The sequence below is a fragment of the Haliaeetus albicilla genome, chromosome 4 (assembly GCF_947461875.1).
Source record: "Haliaeetus albicilla chromosome 4, bHalAlb1.1, whole genome shotgun sequence".
NCBI lineage: Eukaryota > Metazoa > Chordata > Aves > Accipitriformes > Accipitridae > Haliaeetus > Haliaeetus albicilla.
Genome location: NC_091486.1, coordinates 361,820 through 381,603, shown reverse-complemented (window position 1 = coordinate 381,603; position 19,784 = coordinate 361,820). Strand labels below are relative to the sequence as shown.

The window sequence follows — 19,784 nt, the reverse complement described above, 5'->3', positions numbered from 1 at the left end:
CTAAACTGAACAAACCCAGTATGAAACGAACGTTTCCTGCATCTTCAAAAGGCGTGTAATACTACTACATAAAATAACAGTTTGCAACGTAAGAAAATGTTCTAATGTTATTGGGCTATTTTCATTGAGATCCTGTAGCCACAGCCATCCCTCCTTCCATGCCCCCCCAACAAACAACTACCTGACACCTACTTCTTATATGCAGAGGAACAGTATTCACTACAGAAGTACAAGGCCTCCTACACCAAACCACAAATTTTAAAAGAAAACTTCTCCGTTCTACTCAGTCCCAGACAAACTATCTAAGGAAAAAGAGGCAGAGGGGAAATATTAGCAGAAAGAGTATTTCGTTATTGAAAGCCCATACTTTGATGTCTCATGCTTAGCTAACAGAATCAATTTTTATAGAACTGTTTAGGAACGGGAAGAACAACGAGAGGTAAAGCTCAAATTCCGCATCTTTCTGCAGGCGCAGAAGTTCAAAATGATTATCCCCTCTCTAACTTCAGCCATTACCTTTTTCTGTACTGCTCCGACTACTTTTTCCTGTAGCTCTTGAGTGGAATGAAGCAGAATCGTGATTCTGTGCAGGAGGTGCAAACAATGGTGGAATTCCCAAAAGTGGGGGGAAAAAAGCTGCCCCGGGACGAGAGTGTGTGTCCACCGTTCGCCACCATTCTACACCGCAAAGGAAATAAAAGCAAACTTCAGTTGTTCTAATAATACATTTAAATATTTCTGTAAGCATGTTGCTGTGCATAATCTAGAGCAGGTTTACTGAATCTGGGAGTAAGAAGAAAGCACAACACTTGGGAAATTCTTAAATTACATCGATTTCCTGCAGCAATTCTAGTCTGAAGTCATTAAAGCCATTCTGGTAAAGATTTCAATGCAGTTTTATTTAAACACATTCTGAAAATAAATACTTAATAGAAAGCTATGTGACAGTGATCACCCCAAAACGAAACTGGTAGTCTTATAAACAGGATCAATATCCGCAGGTCACTCTTGAACATTCATTATTACCCCAGCAGCCTTCCTATATCAGAACTATAAAAAAGCACAACGGCTTTAAGTCACCTCTGCAATCTCAGTCTTGGAATACTCCAAGGCCTCCGCCACAAAAACACAACTGAAGCAGTTCCCCATGAGATGACCTATTTAATACAGGAATCTCTAGCTACTCCATAGTAACTCTATACCCACTCTAAGAGGCTTCTACCCTGGAGTTTGACACCGGATCAGAAAAAAGCAGTCTATTTTTTTCTGTAACATCCCTATTAAAATGTTTGTTTCACAACCAGAAACAGGGCTACTCTGTGCTGCTTGTTACATAAATTCAAGCAGTTGGGCAAGGAATAAAGATTTCTTATTTTAAGACACAATCTAATACTTTTTAGGGGGGTTGTTGCTGTTTTGAATTTTCATCTTAAACGGTTATTGATTTTTGTTTTCCAGGAAAATTAACTCAAATGAGTTGCTACAGTCCCTACACCTTTCAATTTTTAAAGTTCTTTAGCAGCAACTATTCAGAACATTTATGCAACACTTATGTAATCCTTTTCTGCAGATTCTTGAAACTCTGCAAGACCAAACTGATCATACATTTTTTTCATAAGGCACTGCTAAGCCTGAACAGCCATGTAAGAGGCAAATATCCAGTGCACTGCTCTTGTCATACATTTCTGTGCTTAAGCAGGAGCCCAGAAACAAGTGTGTAGCTTGGCATAGAGGAATTCCGTAAAAGTGTCAGGGTCTTCTTTTATGATAGCTGTTGCAGTAGCTACAACATCATTTTGTAACACACTTACTAGTCAACAACTGGAAAAAAAAAAAAAAAACCCACAAACAAAACACCACCACAAACAGTAATTAAAGAATAACCTTTCAAATTCCTCTGAAGGGAAAGAAACTTTTGAAAGAAGATCCTATGGTAGAAATTATATATGTGAAAGAAAATGTGTGTGTTTGGAAAAAAAAAATGCAGTAATAATTTGTCAGGAAAGAAAAACCTCTTCCAAACTTCTCTTAAAGATAACCCTCCACACCCATCACAAATCAAAACAGAAATGGTATCACATTACAAGATGCAGACGAATCAGAAACATAACACACAAATGCCATTGTGACAAGGGCTAGAAACATAGGTTTGGTCTACATAAAACCTAAATCTAACAAGCAAGTTCATATAAAATAATTCAAGTCATGGAACAGATTGTTATCTCCTGGCCAGGTCCTATACTGGCCATACAACTCTGTGAAGGTGTTTAAAGGGTAGCAATGGTTAAGTGTTTTGGTACAGCTGACTCATACAAAAAAGTTGTTAAAACACAGTGCTTTTTTATGCTTAAAATATCAAATTTGTGAGTACACTTTCCAGTCTTACAGTGAAAACTCGATTATGTAACACTAAGCACTAGAAATACACTGGAAGGCACAATCTACACAAGTAACAGGATGGACTAGGTGGTAAGCAAGTCTCTTCTGACTTCTGTGACTGCTTTTCCTCTCCTTCAAAATTATTTCTTTAGGGCTTAAGTGCAATTATGGGGTTTTTTGAACCCTGAAACATAGATTAAGTTGTGGCGTACATCCAGGACACAAACAGTTTTGCCTAATACCCCTGTGAACAGCTGAGAAAGAGCAAAATCTGTGGTTTGGCTCACTGGCATGCTTCATTTCTTAAAATAAAAATATCGAGTTTTGTATATTACAAGGACAAGAACTCTGCCTTAAGTATAGAGCTTCTGCTGTTTTACACACATGCATTACCAGTGCGATTAAAAGAATTAAACCATAGAGTTGAGCAGGATTTAGTCTAATGCATTTTAAGACAGCTATTTCATCTTGCTATAAAACACATCCAGAAGGTAAAGAAAGTAAGAAATCGCTACGTAAGTATAAGGATGTTACATGCGGTAATTAAGACTCTTAATGAATACATAAATGAAGTTTGAACAATACTAATAAACAAGTTTTAACCTGCCAGCATCACCAGACACTGAAATCGTAAGAACATACATCACAGTGATTTAAAAATGTTATAAATGAAAGATTCTCATTGCTAAAAAGACACAAAATATGGCTAGAACACCAGCGATGGAAACAGAAGACTGAACACTCTAGAGCAACAATTCCAAAACTTTCATCATGGTTTGAAAAGCAGGCTGTAATCATTCTTCAAAAACTTCCCACTATTCTATTATCTTAAATTTGGAATTTGAGCATAGTGATACATAGTAGTTTTGTACGTATTCTGAGTGGTCCCACAAAGTTACAGAATCATCGCCTTGGAATATACTAACCCAAGAAATGTAAAAACAATGGTCACTGGGCAATATATATAAAATAGTACACGTGCAGACAAATTGCTACTGAATTAAGGACAAAGGTGCTGTTCAAAGGCTTAAGCAAGATTATAACAACTACATACAGCTAGACTGCCTAAGATAACTTCCAAGTTATTTACTGTATTATCAAGCCCTGTGGAAAATACTGCCCTTCAATGAGACAGCAAAACCAAAATTTTAAGATTTGTCTAAGGTCAGATGCAGAGTTCTTTCATTCCTACTTGTCCTGGTTTCAGCCACGACACTACTTCAGCAAAAACAAAGTTTTCTCAATAAAGAGAGTTTCTCTTACAAAATGGAACAAAGTCAATGGAAGATATGAACAACTACCATCCCTTATAGCAAAGCTTAAAACAAGTACTGGTTAACTCTGCTGCACTAACACACATTAGATGACTGTTACAACTGAAAGAATCTTTTCGTAAAATAAAAAAAATTAACTGAATGAGAACATTACAAATTAATCAGTATTCACTGCTTTTTGAAATTTTACCCCTCCTTACCTCACCTCTACATGCATTTCTTTCAGATGCTTTTGCTTTTGTAGGTATATATATAGTATCTCATTATCCTCCCAGTAACAAAAGTTCTGCTTTTATTCCTCTGGCATTAATAACTAAACCAAAATTCTGTCATTTGCATCAAACAAAATTTGAAAAATACTAAAAGATATCTTTGCAATATTTGCTGCAGGTTTTTACCAGTACCTAAAACTCTCCTGGTGGTAGAATCCCACAAACATAAATTCTACCAGGGGCAGAGGTGGGGACGGACACACAGGGCCTGGCCAGCCAAGAAAAGGGGAGGTCTCTTCAAGATACTCACTTCCTGGCAGGAATAGCTTTTCTTCACTCTACAGAAAAAGTGAATTAAGAAGAATCCTGACTTACTGCATACTTTGGAGAATGCATTACAGTATTTAATCTACTTTAGAAAGCTTTGCTCTCAGATATGATTTACAGAGACTGGAAAGATGAAAAACACTGGCTGAGTAGCTGACACCTTATGGTGGAAGTCAGATGCATCGGTGGAATTCAGATGCATCGTTTCATCTGTATTCATCTCTCTTGTGCAATATGTTGATATTTTAAAGGATGGGAGACTACTGATTTTACAACATGCCACCAAAAAAACCCAAAACCCTTTACTTATGAATAAAATCAAGGGAGAAACAAGATCATGCTGACCAGTCCTATTACAGACAAATTATATGTCTGTATAGTACCAAGTACTGAGGGGAAAAGGAGAAAGAAAGAAAAAGAAAAAAAAAAAAATCATTGAGCTCGCAAGAAGAAGTCAAATGAAATTTCCTTTTCCAAGTTTGGACAGAAATTTCACTGTTAAGTCTAAAAGACAAAAAGCACATTTATAAAGGAAAACAAGTCCACCTTATTACTGGCTGAGTACTTTCAAGAATTGTGGTTATGGAATCAACACACCATGTAATGAAGAGGGATGTTACCTTGTGATGGAAAGAATAAAAGAGATCAAGCACTCTTTTGTTTCTTAGAAGACTACTATGAAAACACTGTTCCTGAGAAACTCAGCCAATATATTTATTTCTTCTCATCAAAATCATCCTGGATTTAAATCAAGCCTATAGTCTGAAGTAGTTTACAAGTTTACAAAGTCTGCCTAGTTCGAGGACAGTTAACACTCTTCTTCAGTTTAATATTCCTCGCAACAACGTTTACCTGGAAAAGGTGCTAGCTGAGGATGTGCCGCTAAGTCTGTGGGTGTACCAAGTGTTCCCAAGCCACCAAACTCTGAATACCCTGCGCTGCCTGCATGCGGACGAAAGACTGGGTGGCTGACCACCGGGAAGGCACTCAACACAGTGGGTAGGTTACACAGCTGATCCCCAGCTGTTCTGAATGTATGCCCTGAGGGGAAAAACCAACATTTGAAATTGCACTATCCAAACAGAAGTAGTGAAGTCCAACCTCAAGCTTAAAAAAAATGTAATAAAAAGTTTTTACATTGTAAAAGCTATCGTTAAGTTTTACATATAGAATCTTCTTCCAGTATTGGCATTGTATTTCTGCGACACAGAAAATATCTGAAAACATGAGCAACTCTAACAGAAGGTTTGTAAGCAAAAATGTAAAAAGGTATTATATTTGCCATGGCAATTTCTGCTAGCAGTGGAAAAGAGTCTGTTCCTTTAACATACTGGGATCAGAAACAGAGGAATATGCTTTTATAAGCAAGACTGTTAGATGTATCTCTCCTTAACACACACGAAATATCCCATTTCAGAGATCAACAGGGGCCTCCAAAACACACAATGCACAAACTTAATAACGAAATGCACAAAATAACAAAGATATCTTGGACACGTTTTGTAAATTTTAAAATAGAACTCAAAAACCCCAATAACTTCAGTCATTTTTGAGATCTAAAACGAAACATCTATAAGCTAGTTTTAAAAAACAATTTAAAGAAAATTCCATTGATCGTGATCAAATTATCCATTCATAAGCATTTCTACATTCAGTCCTCACTGGTATCAAAAGTACAAAATAGTTTCTAGGGAAGCCATTAGCTTTGCCTTGGAGAAGTAGTGAAACTGCTATTATATTGCTTAAACATTGTATTTCATCTTTTTAGCTATGGTCCTAGATGAATTAAACATGGCTCAATTTCTGAAGATGATTAAAAAAAAAATCCATTTTAAATGCCAGATATACATTAGTCCTAAATCTTTTTCCACAGCAGTTAGTTCTAATCTCACGCTACATTTTCAAAGCCCACAACTTCATTTAAAACTCCTAGAATACTAATTTCCAGTCCCATGATCAAACAACAGGAAGTGTTACAGTGCTTTGTCTGTCTTATGTCAACAGTCACATCAAGTGACTTCACCAGTCAAGTTTGGATATGTTACAGTTGTTTGTAGCCTACATCTTGGTAAGATTCTTCTCCTTTTCTTGACTGTCTTAGAGCTTTGCCTTAAAGCCTTTTTTTTTCCCCCCTTCAAAAAACTGCTTTACAATAGGATATCTTTCACATAGCTGGACTTCAACAACAGCATCCAAAAAGCAAAGGCACTATTATGAAAGACATTTTTTAAACAACTCTTATGATTCCTCTTCTTTTTTCTTTTTAAATTAACAGGGTTACCTAATCCAAAAAAACAACAGTCTACAGAAAAGGTCTTCAATCTGTGGCTTTAAGAAAGAGAAGAAAGAAAAAACAGTCTGGTGCCTCCAAACCTAGCAGTCTGTGGTAGGCATTTCCCTTAGAAAAGATTCAGGAGTACACAAATCTAAAATAATGTAAACCTGTGGAATGAGACACTGAGAAACTTCTTATAACACTCTACATTAAGACCTCTCAGTACTGGTGTGAGTTTTAGTGGTTTGGTTCTTTTTTTTTTTTTTTCCTCAGTAGATTTATTTGAAGTGGAACGGATTGCCCTGACACAATGTGCAGTCCCAGTCCTTGGAGGTTTCCAAAACCAGACCCGGTAACAGCCTGGGCAACATGGTCTGACCCTGTAAATGGCTTCTGCTCTTCAGACTAGAGGCCTCCTGAAGTCCCATCCAACCTGAGCTCTCCTATGATCCTACGAATTTACAAGCACTTCTCAGTGTAAACTCAAGATGATATCCCAATGATATTTTTATTTTGCAGCCATATTTTATAAATACACGTTACTCAATTCCAATCCAACTATTTTAATTACTCTTTTTCAAGAATCCAGTTCTTTACCTCAGTTTCATACCATTTCATCATCATCTTATAAACTGTAATCTGTGGTAACTTCTTCAGAGTCAGGAACTGGTTTCCTTTGCTTTTTACATCTGTACAACAGGGCAAACTTTGTCTTTGCATATACAGGTGATGAAAGGAGTAAAAATCAATACTACCACAAGCACCTCCACACATGTGTAAGAAAAATTATTTGCAACTAGTTGTATTTAGCAGCTTACACTTCATATGAAAATTTACACACAGTGATGACAGACAAATAAACCTAAAAATATAGAAAATATTTAGTAGTAAACAAAAACATTTATTTTAACTAGGTATTTTTGCTTCCAATTTACATTTTTAATTTACAGAAGTCTTGCCAGTGTTCTGCACCACTCTAGTACCTTATAATTTACATAGAATTTTTTTCTTTAAATTTGTTACTGTTGACAGGTATAAGCATAAAGGCCATTTTAAGCTTCCTTCTTGTAATTTATTAGTGTCCAGAACAATATTCTGACCTGACTTTTGACATTAGAACAGCTATACCACAATTATGCATTTCTCATCATGACTGCGTACAGTGGACATACTGCAAACTCTCATAACCATCATGTATCTAACTGTCATGGTTTCTAGCCTAATCAGTCCATAACTGTAAGTTGACTTAAGGATAGAACCAGCCACACTCTATCATAATCTTTGAAAGGTCATGCAGATTAGGGGAGGTCTCCAACAACTGGAGAAAGGCCAACGTTGCATCCGTCTTCAAAAAAGACCAAAAGGACAATCAAAAGAACTACAAAATGGTCAGACTTATGCTAGTCCCCTGGAAAATAATGCAGCAAACCCTCTATATGAACCATGTAGGAACACATTCCTGGGCACATGCAGAATGCCTTCTGTGATAAAATTACTGGGTTTACGGACAAGAGGAGAATAGTTCTTATCATTAACCACTAATTAAGCATGGCATTCGATACTGTCTCCCACAAATATTCCTTAATCCAAATTAAGACATTATGGTCTGGATGGGGTGACAACTAGATGGGTAAGAAAACAGTGGGATGCTCACAGGATAATGGTTAATGGGCCCTACTCTACTTGGATGCCTGTGACAAGTGGAGTACTGCAGGGTTTTATCCTGGGATCTGTTTTGTTTAACATCTTTATCAATGACCCAGAGTAGGAAATGAAGTGCTTTCTCACAAAGTTTGTGGAAGACATCAAACTGGGGCAACCACAGTCAACCCTCTTGAGGAAAAGGCTGGTATCCAGGGGGTCCTAGACAGGCTGGAGGAATGGATTGGCAGGAACTTTATGAAACTCAACAAGAACAAAAGCAAAGTCCTGCACATGGGAAGGAATGACCCCTTGGAACAATACAGGCTGGAGACTGACTGGCTCCGGAGCAGCTCTGCAGAAAAGACTCTAGGGGTTTCAGCAGACACCAAGCCATACATTAGCCAGCAGTGTGCCTTGGCAGCAAAGGTCAGCAGCAGGCTGGACTATATGAGCAGAAGGACAGCCAGTAGAGTAGGGGAAGTAAATATCCCTCTTAACTCATCTACATCTACAGATATGCAGAGACCCAAGGCAGTTTTGAATAAACAAGTAGCAACTGCCAGAAGCGCTCTAGCTGTGGAGGTTGAAGCTCCAGAAGGCTAATTTACTGTACTTTTCGGCAGATTAACCTATGGAATCACCAGCACAGTGATATTGCTTGTTACAGCCTAGCCGGCTTGACCTTCTCTTTGATGTACTTTACTGAACTACAAAGACTTACTCTACACATGTTGGAGGGAATCACATTCACGTATGTAAAAAGTCTCTCACTGCAAGGAGTGTCTCACCTGAACAATTTGCCCCTTTGCCCTAGCAGAAAAATAGCATCATTTGAGTTTTTAGTAAACACGTTTCTTGAAGAGAGGCAGACAATAACACCCCTCTACTCACTAGGTGCTATTTGTTGGAGGTGGGAAGTGGAGAGAATTATCTTGCTGCTAGGTGACAAATGACAGTAGAGGTGGCCTAGAGTGAGTATGTTCCACAATTTGTCTTCTACAGGGTGGCCGTAACACGTTTGTTGAACAGATTATTTCAGTAAATTTTACTCTGTTCTTCAGATCTCCTGCCAGAAGCACTGAAATTCTTACGTGCAGCAATGAAAATGCCAACCAGTCCAGTCACAGTGCTTATTTAAAACTTTCCAGAGCAGGTACTGATCCAATTCAACACCCTCTAGCAACTGTTTTTTACTGCACAGTCTCATGACGAAACAAATGCATTACAGAAAGCCTGTTCCACCTTCAAGCACTGTCTTCAGTCATGCCACTGTGATAAAACTTAGACATTTCAGAATGTAAACAACGAGTACATCGCATCATTATCAGAAAAATCAGATGGGGGTGATTAAAAGTTGATTAGTTTTTTCTTATTAGAAAGCCATTATCACATTGCCAGGTTTTCACCTTAAAAATTAATAAACCAAAATTTTATGGCTTCAGCCCTCTGCAAAACCAGAATGAATGAATTAACAGAAGATGCAAGATATTCTTCACCTCTCTGAGAAAATCATCAGAACAACTGTCACATGTTGAGCAAATCTATCTGTAGAAATGAACTGAAAAAAAGGTGATGCAAACCAGTAAAAGAACCACTAGAAATCCTAGAGGAAAGCCTAATCAAGCAACAGTTAAGCTCTATTGTGCCACCTTCATAGTTCTTGTTGGAGGAATGTCCATTGTTTAAAAAAAAAAAAAAAAAATCACCAGGGAATTAGCTGCACAAAACTGCAAGATGATTGCAAGTTTGCACTTTCTGAATGCAATGTTAACATCTTTCATCATTTAATTTTTATGTACACTGCAGTATTATTTCAATTTCTTTAGTTTGCTTTCACAATAAACCTGCTCTGACCAAGTTAACTGAAAAGCTCTAGAAACAACAAATGCTTTAGAACAAAAGTTTCTTCCCTTTCTTCTGGTCTCATCTGTTGATAGAAAAGCACCATTCAAACATTCCACAGCTGTTACCTTCGTATTTACAGCTTCCACTATGGTGAGACCATTCATTGTATCATCTATCACTCAGAAATAACTAGGAAAAGGCAGGTTTGGCAATAGTTTATTTCATCTGAAGTCTAGTATCATCACTATGGAATACAAGACTTCTACAGAGGGCTTCTCTTTTTGCTGACTCTTGCATGGACCATTTAAAATGCATAATTTAAGTTAAGACATCCTTTGAGCCTGTTATCAACTTTCTTCATCACACAAAAAAAAGAGTAGATGACTTTATACTATAGTACACATTATTACGGCCTTTTAGAAAAATACATCGTGCGCTACCTAAGCCATTATCTAATGTGTCCAGAAAAGAGAAGCCATCAATTTTTAAACATGCATTTGGAAACATGGCAGAAATGAAACATAAAGGAAAAATGGAAGCAAAATCTTGTAACAATAAACTGAACTGTAATGACATTTTTCTTCTGATTTGATGAAAACATTAACTGAATGTCTAGCAATTAATTCCAGTATTTCCTTAATTTTCCTATTTTAGTGTTTGCTCTTCAAGTTACTAACTTATTGTAGACACACTCTGCATAGCAAGATTTCATATTAAACTGCACTCTTTAACATTCTTGACTTACTTCAAATAGGTTAAATATTTTTGAGCACAGCTTTTGAAATTCTACTCACCACTACACAGATAAATGACTGAAAGCATTACTCCAAAGGGCAACATACATTTCAACAATGCTTGGTCTCTTAGTAACAAGGAATGATAACTGTGAATGCCTTTGTTAATATTAATGAACTTCACAGTGCAATATAAGGTTTTCAAAACAGCTAAAAAGGAATAAATGCTTAAATAATGCCTTAAAATACAAAGCATCAATGCACCAACCAGCAGAAATACAAAAATAACATGATATTTCTAACAATGCTAAGGGCATTCCAACTTACACAGCAAATCTAGAGAACTGCTTAGGATGACAGAAATTACTCTCTATTTTCCTCCTTTCTGTGTTGTTCTTTAATCATTACAGCGCTAGCAAAGCTTGCCTTCTACACGCCTCCCAACACCAGTAAGTCTTCCAAACTCCTTGTATGCATGATTCCAGACTATTTGTATGTGTGATTTCATGGTACTGGTGAATGTCCCTCAGTGTAAAAAAGCTGGAAAGCATGGAAAAGGCTGGATATGGTTTATATATACATAAGTAACAATCGTCCACTCTTATCGTTCGTTTAAAAAACAAAAACCCTCATCTGAATAGAGAAATGTCAAAAAATATCTGTTAATTTAAATGAAGAGCAAAGCACTGGCTATCTCATTAAAGTACTTCAAAAAACCCCCGAAAATTAGCATTCTGAATATGCTCTCACAGAAGCAAGTACACAGGTAACAAACATGAATGCAATTGCAAGGACTCCATCTTTAACTTTCCTTCATAAATCATAGGTTAAAAAAAGCTAGTCTTGAACTAATTTTCTTAAAAAAGGAAATTTTCAAAAGGGATTGACAAAACTGCACTCTACTAAGAAAGCTGATACATAATTTAGGCACAAACACTGCAGATGATAAACTCTGAGGAGTAAGAATACAAGGAACATATACAGAGCACTGATCTACTAAGCCATATTTTAAAAAGTATCAATCACATGGCAACTCTTAATGATGCTTGCTTTAATATAAGAACTACTAGGTGCTTGATCAGGCTTTAAATGAAATTACGTAGGTGCTCAAATACAATGGTTTCCTTTAATCTCTAACATCCAAAAAGCAATGCACTGAAATTGTTTTTCTTTCAATGTTGTTTCTACTAAGTCAGTTTCTTACAAATAAAGGTAAAATTCCATGTCCAAAAATTGTTCACTCATCTGTGTAGTCCTTATAGGCAAATATTAGAGGACACAGAATTTTTAAAAAATAGGGGGTTGTGTATTTTTTTCCTACATCTGGCATATTATTCTCACAGTCTTGCCCCTAAAAAACAGAGTTTAGCCAAGTGCCTGGACCGCACTGCACTGTGTAGTCCAAACACTGAGAAAGAAATCAGCTTCTGGCCCATAAAGGTAATAACATGAAGTAGGAAGTCTAAATGAGGCTGGTATTATGTTTAAAGAATTATTGCTAATAATGAAATTAGAGACTTCAAGAATGCTTCTTAATGATACGTATGCAAGACGCTAAAATTAAGATGTACTGACCATCTTAACATTCATTTCCAAAAATTGAGAACTTGTGATGTAGATTGTATAACACTATGGGTACTCTGTTAGTATCACAACTGGCAATTGCACTCTACTGTTGTTCACATCCTTGTACTTAATCTAAGTATCCACATTGTTTTAACTGTTACCATCACATTCTCCCTCAACATTTGAAATTGTTGTACATTCCACAAACTGTAAATCACCACTTTATTTTTACATATCCATTTCAATTTTGCTGTTGTCACTTAGCATTCAGAATCCTTGAAATCTCCAGAAGTCAATAAATACCCACAAGCCTCAGATGAATATTTTGACAAAACCAAACACTATAAAAAACACTTACCACAAAAGACTTTTTTTATACAGTTTTACATTTTAGGCACTAAATCTGATCTTTCTCAACATTTATTTCAGGAGTCACAATGTTGCTTTTATATAAAGACTGAGACACATAAAAATAGCTGGTCTTAAAAAAAAAAAAAACAAACAAAAAAAACCAAACAACTTTGTTACCGTAGATCTGAAAATCAAGTGGAAAATTATAGACTCTTCCAATTAAAACAATCCTGTGACTTTGTGCATTTATGTCCACAAGTTTAAAATTCTTCTGGGTCTCATTTAAGGAGAAATAGTGGACTCCAAAAAGACTGAAGATTTTTGCTTTGATAGAAGCAGCTTCTGGTTCAGAAAAAAGTTGCATTTGGTTTTTTTTGTTTGTTTGGGTTTTTAATTTTCCTTTTATAAAAAGTTAATGAACTTCCTTTTTTTGAAAATTAAAAATAAAGAACCCTTCAGGTCTGATAATATTGAAACTGTAAGACTCGATTGTTCAGCTTTGAACAGTTTCACACGCTGGTATTATTGCCCCTCATAAAGACAAAACACTGAATTGTGACATCATTTACTCATGTGAGAAAAGGCTGTTGATTTATATTCTTCCAAAGTTGCTAACAATCACATGAGGATGAATTTAAACTTCTTTCCAGAGTCAATTTTCTTTTCCAATGCACGTTCTTTTTTTCAGCAATGGGTGAATAATAAGAAAGCAAGTAAAGTTCTGTTTACTTGACTGGAATGCTTCAATTATTCAGGAACTAGTGCTGTATTAACCAATTAAACTAACAGTATGTGAAATACTCCATAATGGTTTCACACAGGTGCTTTGTCTATTTGACCTGGGAATATGCCAAAATAATTTATCTGTAGTGTAATCTCCCTGGCAAAGCATAAAGACTCCCAGTCCTAACTCACCATGTATTGTGGGGACCTGACAGGGTATCCAGTCAAGTTTATTGCAAAGACTACTTAATAGACTATTGATTGCTACGAAGATAATAAATAGATGAATTGGAATTTAAAAAAAGCCTCTCTAATCAAATGCATAGATTAAGATGCCTTTACATTCTCTTAGTAAGAATAATTGTTCATTCTTAAATAATTATTTTATTAGATGCTAGAGAAATGCATTTTTAAATGTGAAGATAATTTAATTATCTGATTGAGATTGACAGACATTGTCACTTTTTTTTTTTTCCTAAATATCACAGAGGTGAATAGCATCTCATTTAGGAACAGGCTAGGATACTAGTCTATCTTGACTACATAGGATCTTGTAAATTCAAGAACGTTTTGACTCAATGAAATTGCCATTCCAGCCATAGGTCATTCATGGGAAAACAGCCTTTGGCTGGTTCACACCATAAACATTTCTGTGAAGTTTCTCTAGGACAGTGTATACCTTTTCAGAGTGGATGCAACAGCAACCCTAGTGTACTGTGCCAGGTAGAGAAATGGACATACTCATAAATAAAACTGATGGGACAGTACTGATAGTAAACTACATTCCAGCTTGGTTTTAGGAATACAAAGTGTCCTTGAGAAAATATATATGTTCTTAAAAATCAGATGCAGCCAGGCAAAGGATCTGACCATTAAATAAAAACTAAATGGAAACAACCCATGAATACTAGGAATTACTATCAGTCTTTTTCACTATTAGCTATCAGACAGAAATGAAACTTTTTTTTTTTTAAATAAAGGTTGAGAATAAAATTTTTAAAACCTTGAAGAAAAGGACTATCTGGATTTTCTAATGAAGAAGAAACTGACAGTTCAGTATCTTTATTACATTATTCATCTGCTTTAGTCTTACTGTATCTTGATAGACCAAATATGTATCCTATATATACACACAATGTTACAAGCGATACAAAATCACATGCTGTAATATCTATAAAGCAAAGGCAGCAAGGAGAGGTAAATGAGTCACATAAATCCTCAGTTTGGGACCGTACATTTATAGCCATATGTAAATGAACTCCTACTACATTCTGGGAACCACCACAGAGAACCATTTCAAATGGCATGGGCTAATGAACATAGACATAAAAGTCTTCTGGAGTTGAATTTGTAGTGGGATACTGAAAAATAAAACATGTTGTTATTTGTTCCGGATCAGTTTTAGTTAAGAACTTCTCTGGCTGGTTTTAGAGTAATTAAAATAAATAGCTAAGACATAATTCTAGGTACGCAGACATTCTGGTTTGTTTTTTTCGTCCCAAGGAAGCCGCAAATGAGCAAATACAGGCTGTAATAGGGCACTCAGAATCTACTGGTTCTATAGTATCAGAGCATAAGAGTTTTTCAGTTTGGAGAATACACACTTGCTCACTCTTCTGCAAGAACCAAGTTTGTTCTGAGAGTAGCAGATTACCATGACTTTAAGCTGAAAAAGTTCCTATTTACTGTATATCTTATAGGAATCAGTAGTACTCAGGCTAACAAAAAGAATGTATATGATCTGTTCTCCAAAGTGAAGAAAGAAACAGCAGGGAAGAGGTATTTACCATTTCTTGTTCTGTTGATGACATATATATCATCCAGCTGAAATACGAATTTCATCCACAAAAATGAGATTCCTGCATGGAGAAATCTTCCTTACAAGTTTCTGATTCAAGCCGAGATGTTTCACGCTAGTCAGGACTATCTAAGACTATGACATTTTGAAATTCACCTTTTCAATCTCAAGTTCCATTAGAAGAAATGAAGAAACTAGATATAAAATATAGTAGGGGTTGGGCTTGAATGCTGAGAACATGATGTATAGTCAAGAAGTTATTAGATCTTAATCTGAAAGTGGCACAGGCAGCTTTGCAAACTGAAAGTTTCTTTTACATTTGAAAGAGGCAATTTTAAATTAATTTCATTTCTTCAATAAACAAGTACTATGTAAAATGTATTGACACAATACGACTGTTGTTTAGCAAAAAAAAAACCCCAAACATTTTTCTTTGATGCATCTGCACAACCTTATTCAATTTGACTTGTAATAATAATTACCCATGTTGACAAACACTGAAATCACATTGCAATATATAATTGAGTCATTTTTACCGCATGTGTTGATTGTGGAACTCAGTGATGCAGCTCCAGTAGAAAGGCCACCTTTCGATACTGCTGAAGCTACAGACAGTGTAGAAGACGCTGGAGTCGAAGCAGCTGCAGTAGAGGAGACCGATGGTGACGTTAACCGCTCTCCAGACTCCATATCTGTAAGATAGAGGCCTTCACATGAGAGGTACATCACATGAACAGCACTCACATCAGCAGGGGAATCCAGCACAACTGCAGCAGTAAGGGAATTAGGCAGTGCCATTGAGAGCTATGTCACATATCAACTTGAACACCAACAGCCTCACTTGGGACCACCACCCACACCCTCCACTCAAGAGGTCCATTTCAGCTCAGGCTGGCACCTCCAGCCCTTGCCCAAGTCAGGTCACCGCTCTCCAGCCTGGTCTGTGTCCACGTCTCCGGGTAAGATCCCACGTCTCATGCTACAGCTTCCCTCCAGGCCTGCATCAGCTCCTATCTTCTGCTACTCCTGATCAGACTACCCGATGGACCCTGGGCCTGACAGATTCCTTTGTTTTGTCTGGACCCTGTCTGGACCAGGACAGTGTTCAGACCCTGAGGGACTGTGCCAGGGTAAGGAAAAGCATTGCCAGAGTCATCCTCGCCTGCCAGCTTGTCCCTCCTTGCAGAGCAGCCCTGCTCTTGCGGCTCCCGGACAGACCCCAGCTTTAAAGGACTTGTAATACATGCTAAGAAATCCACATTTAGTCTCTTAATTTAGGGAAAGACACAGCAATTACGGTGAGATAGTATGAATATAAGAACTCCTGTAAGTTGCTAGCTTTTTTTCCCTGGTGAGCTTTTCATATAAAATAAGGCATTTTTATTTGTGCCATGAATTGCCTACATCCAAAGTTACCAGACTGACTTCACTGAACAAGCATGTGTATTTTAAGAAAAACAGACAGTAATATTAATATTAAAAAATATGACTTGTTGAGAAATAGTTTTCTCAAATACTTTAAAATTACAGCCAAGCAAATGATGCCTAAGCATAGTGGTAGCAGAGTCAGAAGACTATCTGACTCCATCTGCCAGAACTGCAGTTGACGGCGAGTCAGGATCAGAGTATAAGGTGGAGAAAAATCATTTCAGAATCCCTTTATTATTACAAAAGCAAGAAGACTAAGCACAGTTAACTCCTAACAGGGAGCTCCTCAGAAACCGGTTCCTGTCCTGGACTCTCCTTCAGCTAGAGAGGCAACACCCTTTCTCAGGCCTATCACTGGAAACCAGAGGAGGCCAAGTACTAAGAGTAAGTCAAACAATTGCTGTAAAATCTCACTCCCTGTCTTTGTAAAACAGAACGCCAAGTACACAGGAGTCACACACTCTTCCAAATTCCATTTTAATCAATTTACAAAACTGATGTGTTAAATAGCACTTCTGATCCAAAGTTATGTTGAACAGTGACTTCCCAAATATTCATTTGGAAAGCCAGCATAAAGGCTGTTATCTGCTTCTCCGGAAAGATGCAGTATCCTTGTGTATTGGTTTTGTGTGGCAAGGTTTTGGTAGCCGGGGGGGGGGGGGGGGGGGGGCGGTTACAGGGGTGGCTTCTGTAAGAAGCTGCTGGAAGCTTCCCCTGTGTTTGAGAGAGCCCATACCAGCTGGCTCTAAGATGGACCCACCGCTGGTCAAGGCCGAGCCAATCAGTGATAGTGGTAACGCCTCTGTGATAACATTTTTAAGAAGGAAAAAAAGTTGGGACAGTGCGAAAACAGCCACCAGAGAGAGGAGTGAGAACATGTAAGAGAAACAACCCTGCGGACACCAAGGTCAGTGAAGAAGGAGGGGGAGGAGATGCTCCAGGCGCCGGAGCGAAGATTCCCCTGCAGCCCATGGTGAAGACCATGGTGAGGCAGGCTGTCCCCCTGCAGTCCAGGGAGGTCCACGGTGGAGCAGATATCCGCCTGCAGCCCAGGGAGGACCCCATGCCAGAGCAGGTGGGTGCCCGAAGGAGGCTGTGACCCCGTGGGAACCCCATGCTGGAGCAGGCTCCTGGCAGGACCTGCGGATCTGTGGAGAGAGGAGCCCACGGAGCAGGTTTTCTGGCAGGACTTATGACCCTGTGGGGGACCCAAGCTGGAGCAGTATGCTCCTGAAGGACTGCACGCCATGGAAAGGACCCATGCTGGAGCAGTTCATGAAGAACTGCAGCCCGTGGAAAGGACCCACGTTGGAGAAGTTCGTGGAGGACTGCCTCCCTTGGGTGGGACCCCACGCTGGAGCAGGGGAAGAGTGTGATGAGCCCTCCCCCTGAGGAGGATGAAGCGGCAGAAAATAACATGTGATGACCGTAAACCCCATCCCCATCCCCCTGTACCACTGGGGGGGTTTGGTAGAGAAATCCGGGAGTGAAGTTGTGCCCAGGAAGAAGGAAGGGGTGGAGGGAAGGTGTTCTGAGATTTGGTTTTATTTCTCATTACCTTACTCTGGTTGATTTGTAATAAATTGAGTTAATTTTCCCCAAACTGAGTCTGTTTTGCCCATGACAGTAATTGGTGAATGATCTCTCCTGTCCTTATCTCGACCCACAAGCCCTTTGTTATATTTTCTCTCCCCTGTCCAGCTGAGGATGGGGGAGTGATAGAACGGCTTTGGTCAGCACCTGGCATCCAGCCAGGGTTAACCCATCACACCTTGTCTCCTCTCGGTCAGTAAAAATGAATTTTAAAAAGCCAAAGGAAATATAAAGCAAAAGTCACAGAGAAACACACAAAATATCTGTAAGATACACATTTTACCTAAACCATTAATTCCTCATTACTAATAATTTTTATACATGGCAATTTCTGTGTATCAAATAAAGTCTCTAGACTTTGCTAGCTAGTAGAAAAAAAAGATACTACTTTCCTGAAGTGAAAATTCTGCTAGCAAGGGTACTATAGTATGTCATACAGAACTGACTACCCTTTACACAAACCGCAAACAACCACTCTGCAGAGAACAGCACCAAAAGACTTCATTGCTTTTATTCTTTACAGCCCAATTTATCACACATAATTTTCATGCATGCAGAATAAAATGGGGTTTTTTTCTGCAAATACGGAAGAATCAACTACTTGCACTGATATGGTGCAAAAAATTATCTACTACTATACTGAGTGAGGGCTGTGAAGTTTTCCTTCAGAACAATAGTAGAAATCACAAAAACTATTTCCTTCACAGAACTTATCAAGGCAGAATATTATTAAATATTTTAAATTTTTAATTCACGAACTCCTAAATACATACTTTTCTCCAATTAAGCATTTTCTATCCACAGTTAAAGAATACCTCATTGATTTTTAGTAATCTGTGAATATAATTCAGCTAAACCGCTAATCAGTGGAAGCAGGCCACTGAAAAATACTGTATATACTGTAGACTTTAAATGTTATATTATGTCCATTAAATTTTATAAATGTTCCTAAGGATAATAATAGAAATGCCTTTCATAAGGGATTATGATTTACGTACATATCTACAGATTTAAGTCTCTAGCGTTTGCAAACAGATGCATTATTTCACGCCACAAAAAATTTACTATCTTTAGTATATAGAGATTAAGAAATAGACATAGATTAATATAAACAAAGTACATTTTTTAGACACTATGAATGATTGAACTTAGGTGAGGCCAACAGGCAGTCCTTGCACAAAAACATATGGTTTTGTTGTATTTTAGTATTCACTGTTGTAAGTATGGCCACAGTGAATTTACTGTATATATGGATGGCATAAGGGACATTAGAAACATATCATAATGGTATTATTACAGTAATCACTTGTAAAAGGGAAGGTATTTCTAAGCTTTAATGCCCTGCATTCTAAACTCTGGATTGAAACTTTGTATTCTACTTATGCTTCCTGCCAAAACCATCCAGAACTCTCCAATTTCTAAAAAAAATTGCTGTCATGTTGTGTGTAATAATACAATACTAAAATAAGTCTTTACCATCTAATGTATTTTATAAATGAGCACAGTTAAGAACCACCTATAAGCAATCTGCATTTGAGTCATAAATGGGAAGATTTCCTTGGTAAAACAATTTATTTTTTTTAAATACAGAAATGTAAATTTAGCTATAGGTGCAAGCTTTTAACCTACGTAATC

General features: G+C 37.5%; 1 protein-coding gene across 22 annotated transcripts in view; it reads right to left on the bottom strand.

Moving 5' to 3' along the window:
- The window catches only part of BAZ2B (bromodomain adjacent to zinc finger domain 2B), a 164,789-nt gene that overhangs the window by 71,086 nt on the left and 73,919 nt on the right, over nucleotides 1–19,784 (bottom strand). For all 22 annotated transcript variants that reach the window (XM_069780547.1, XM_069780546.1, XM_069780548.1 and 19 more), the window contains 2 exons: nucleotides 15,665–15,820; nucleotides 517–678 (listed from right to left, as the gene is read on the bottom strand). In XM_069780547.1, coding sequence (XP_069636648.1) covers nucleotides 517–678; nucleotides 15,665–15,818 — 316 coding nt within the window. In that variant the 5' untranslated portion in view covers nucleotides 15,819–15,820. The remainder of the gene's footprint in view (nucleotides 1–516; nucleotides 679–15,664; nucleotides 15,821–19,784) is intronic.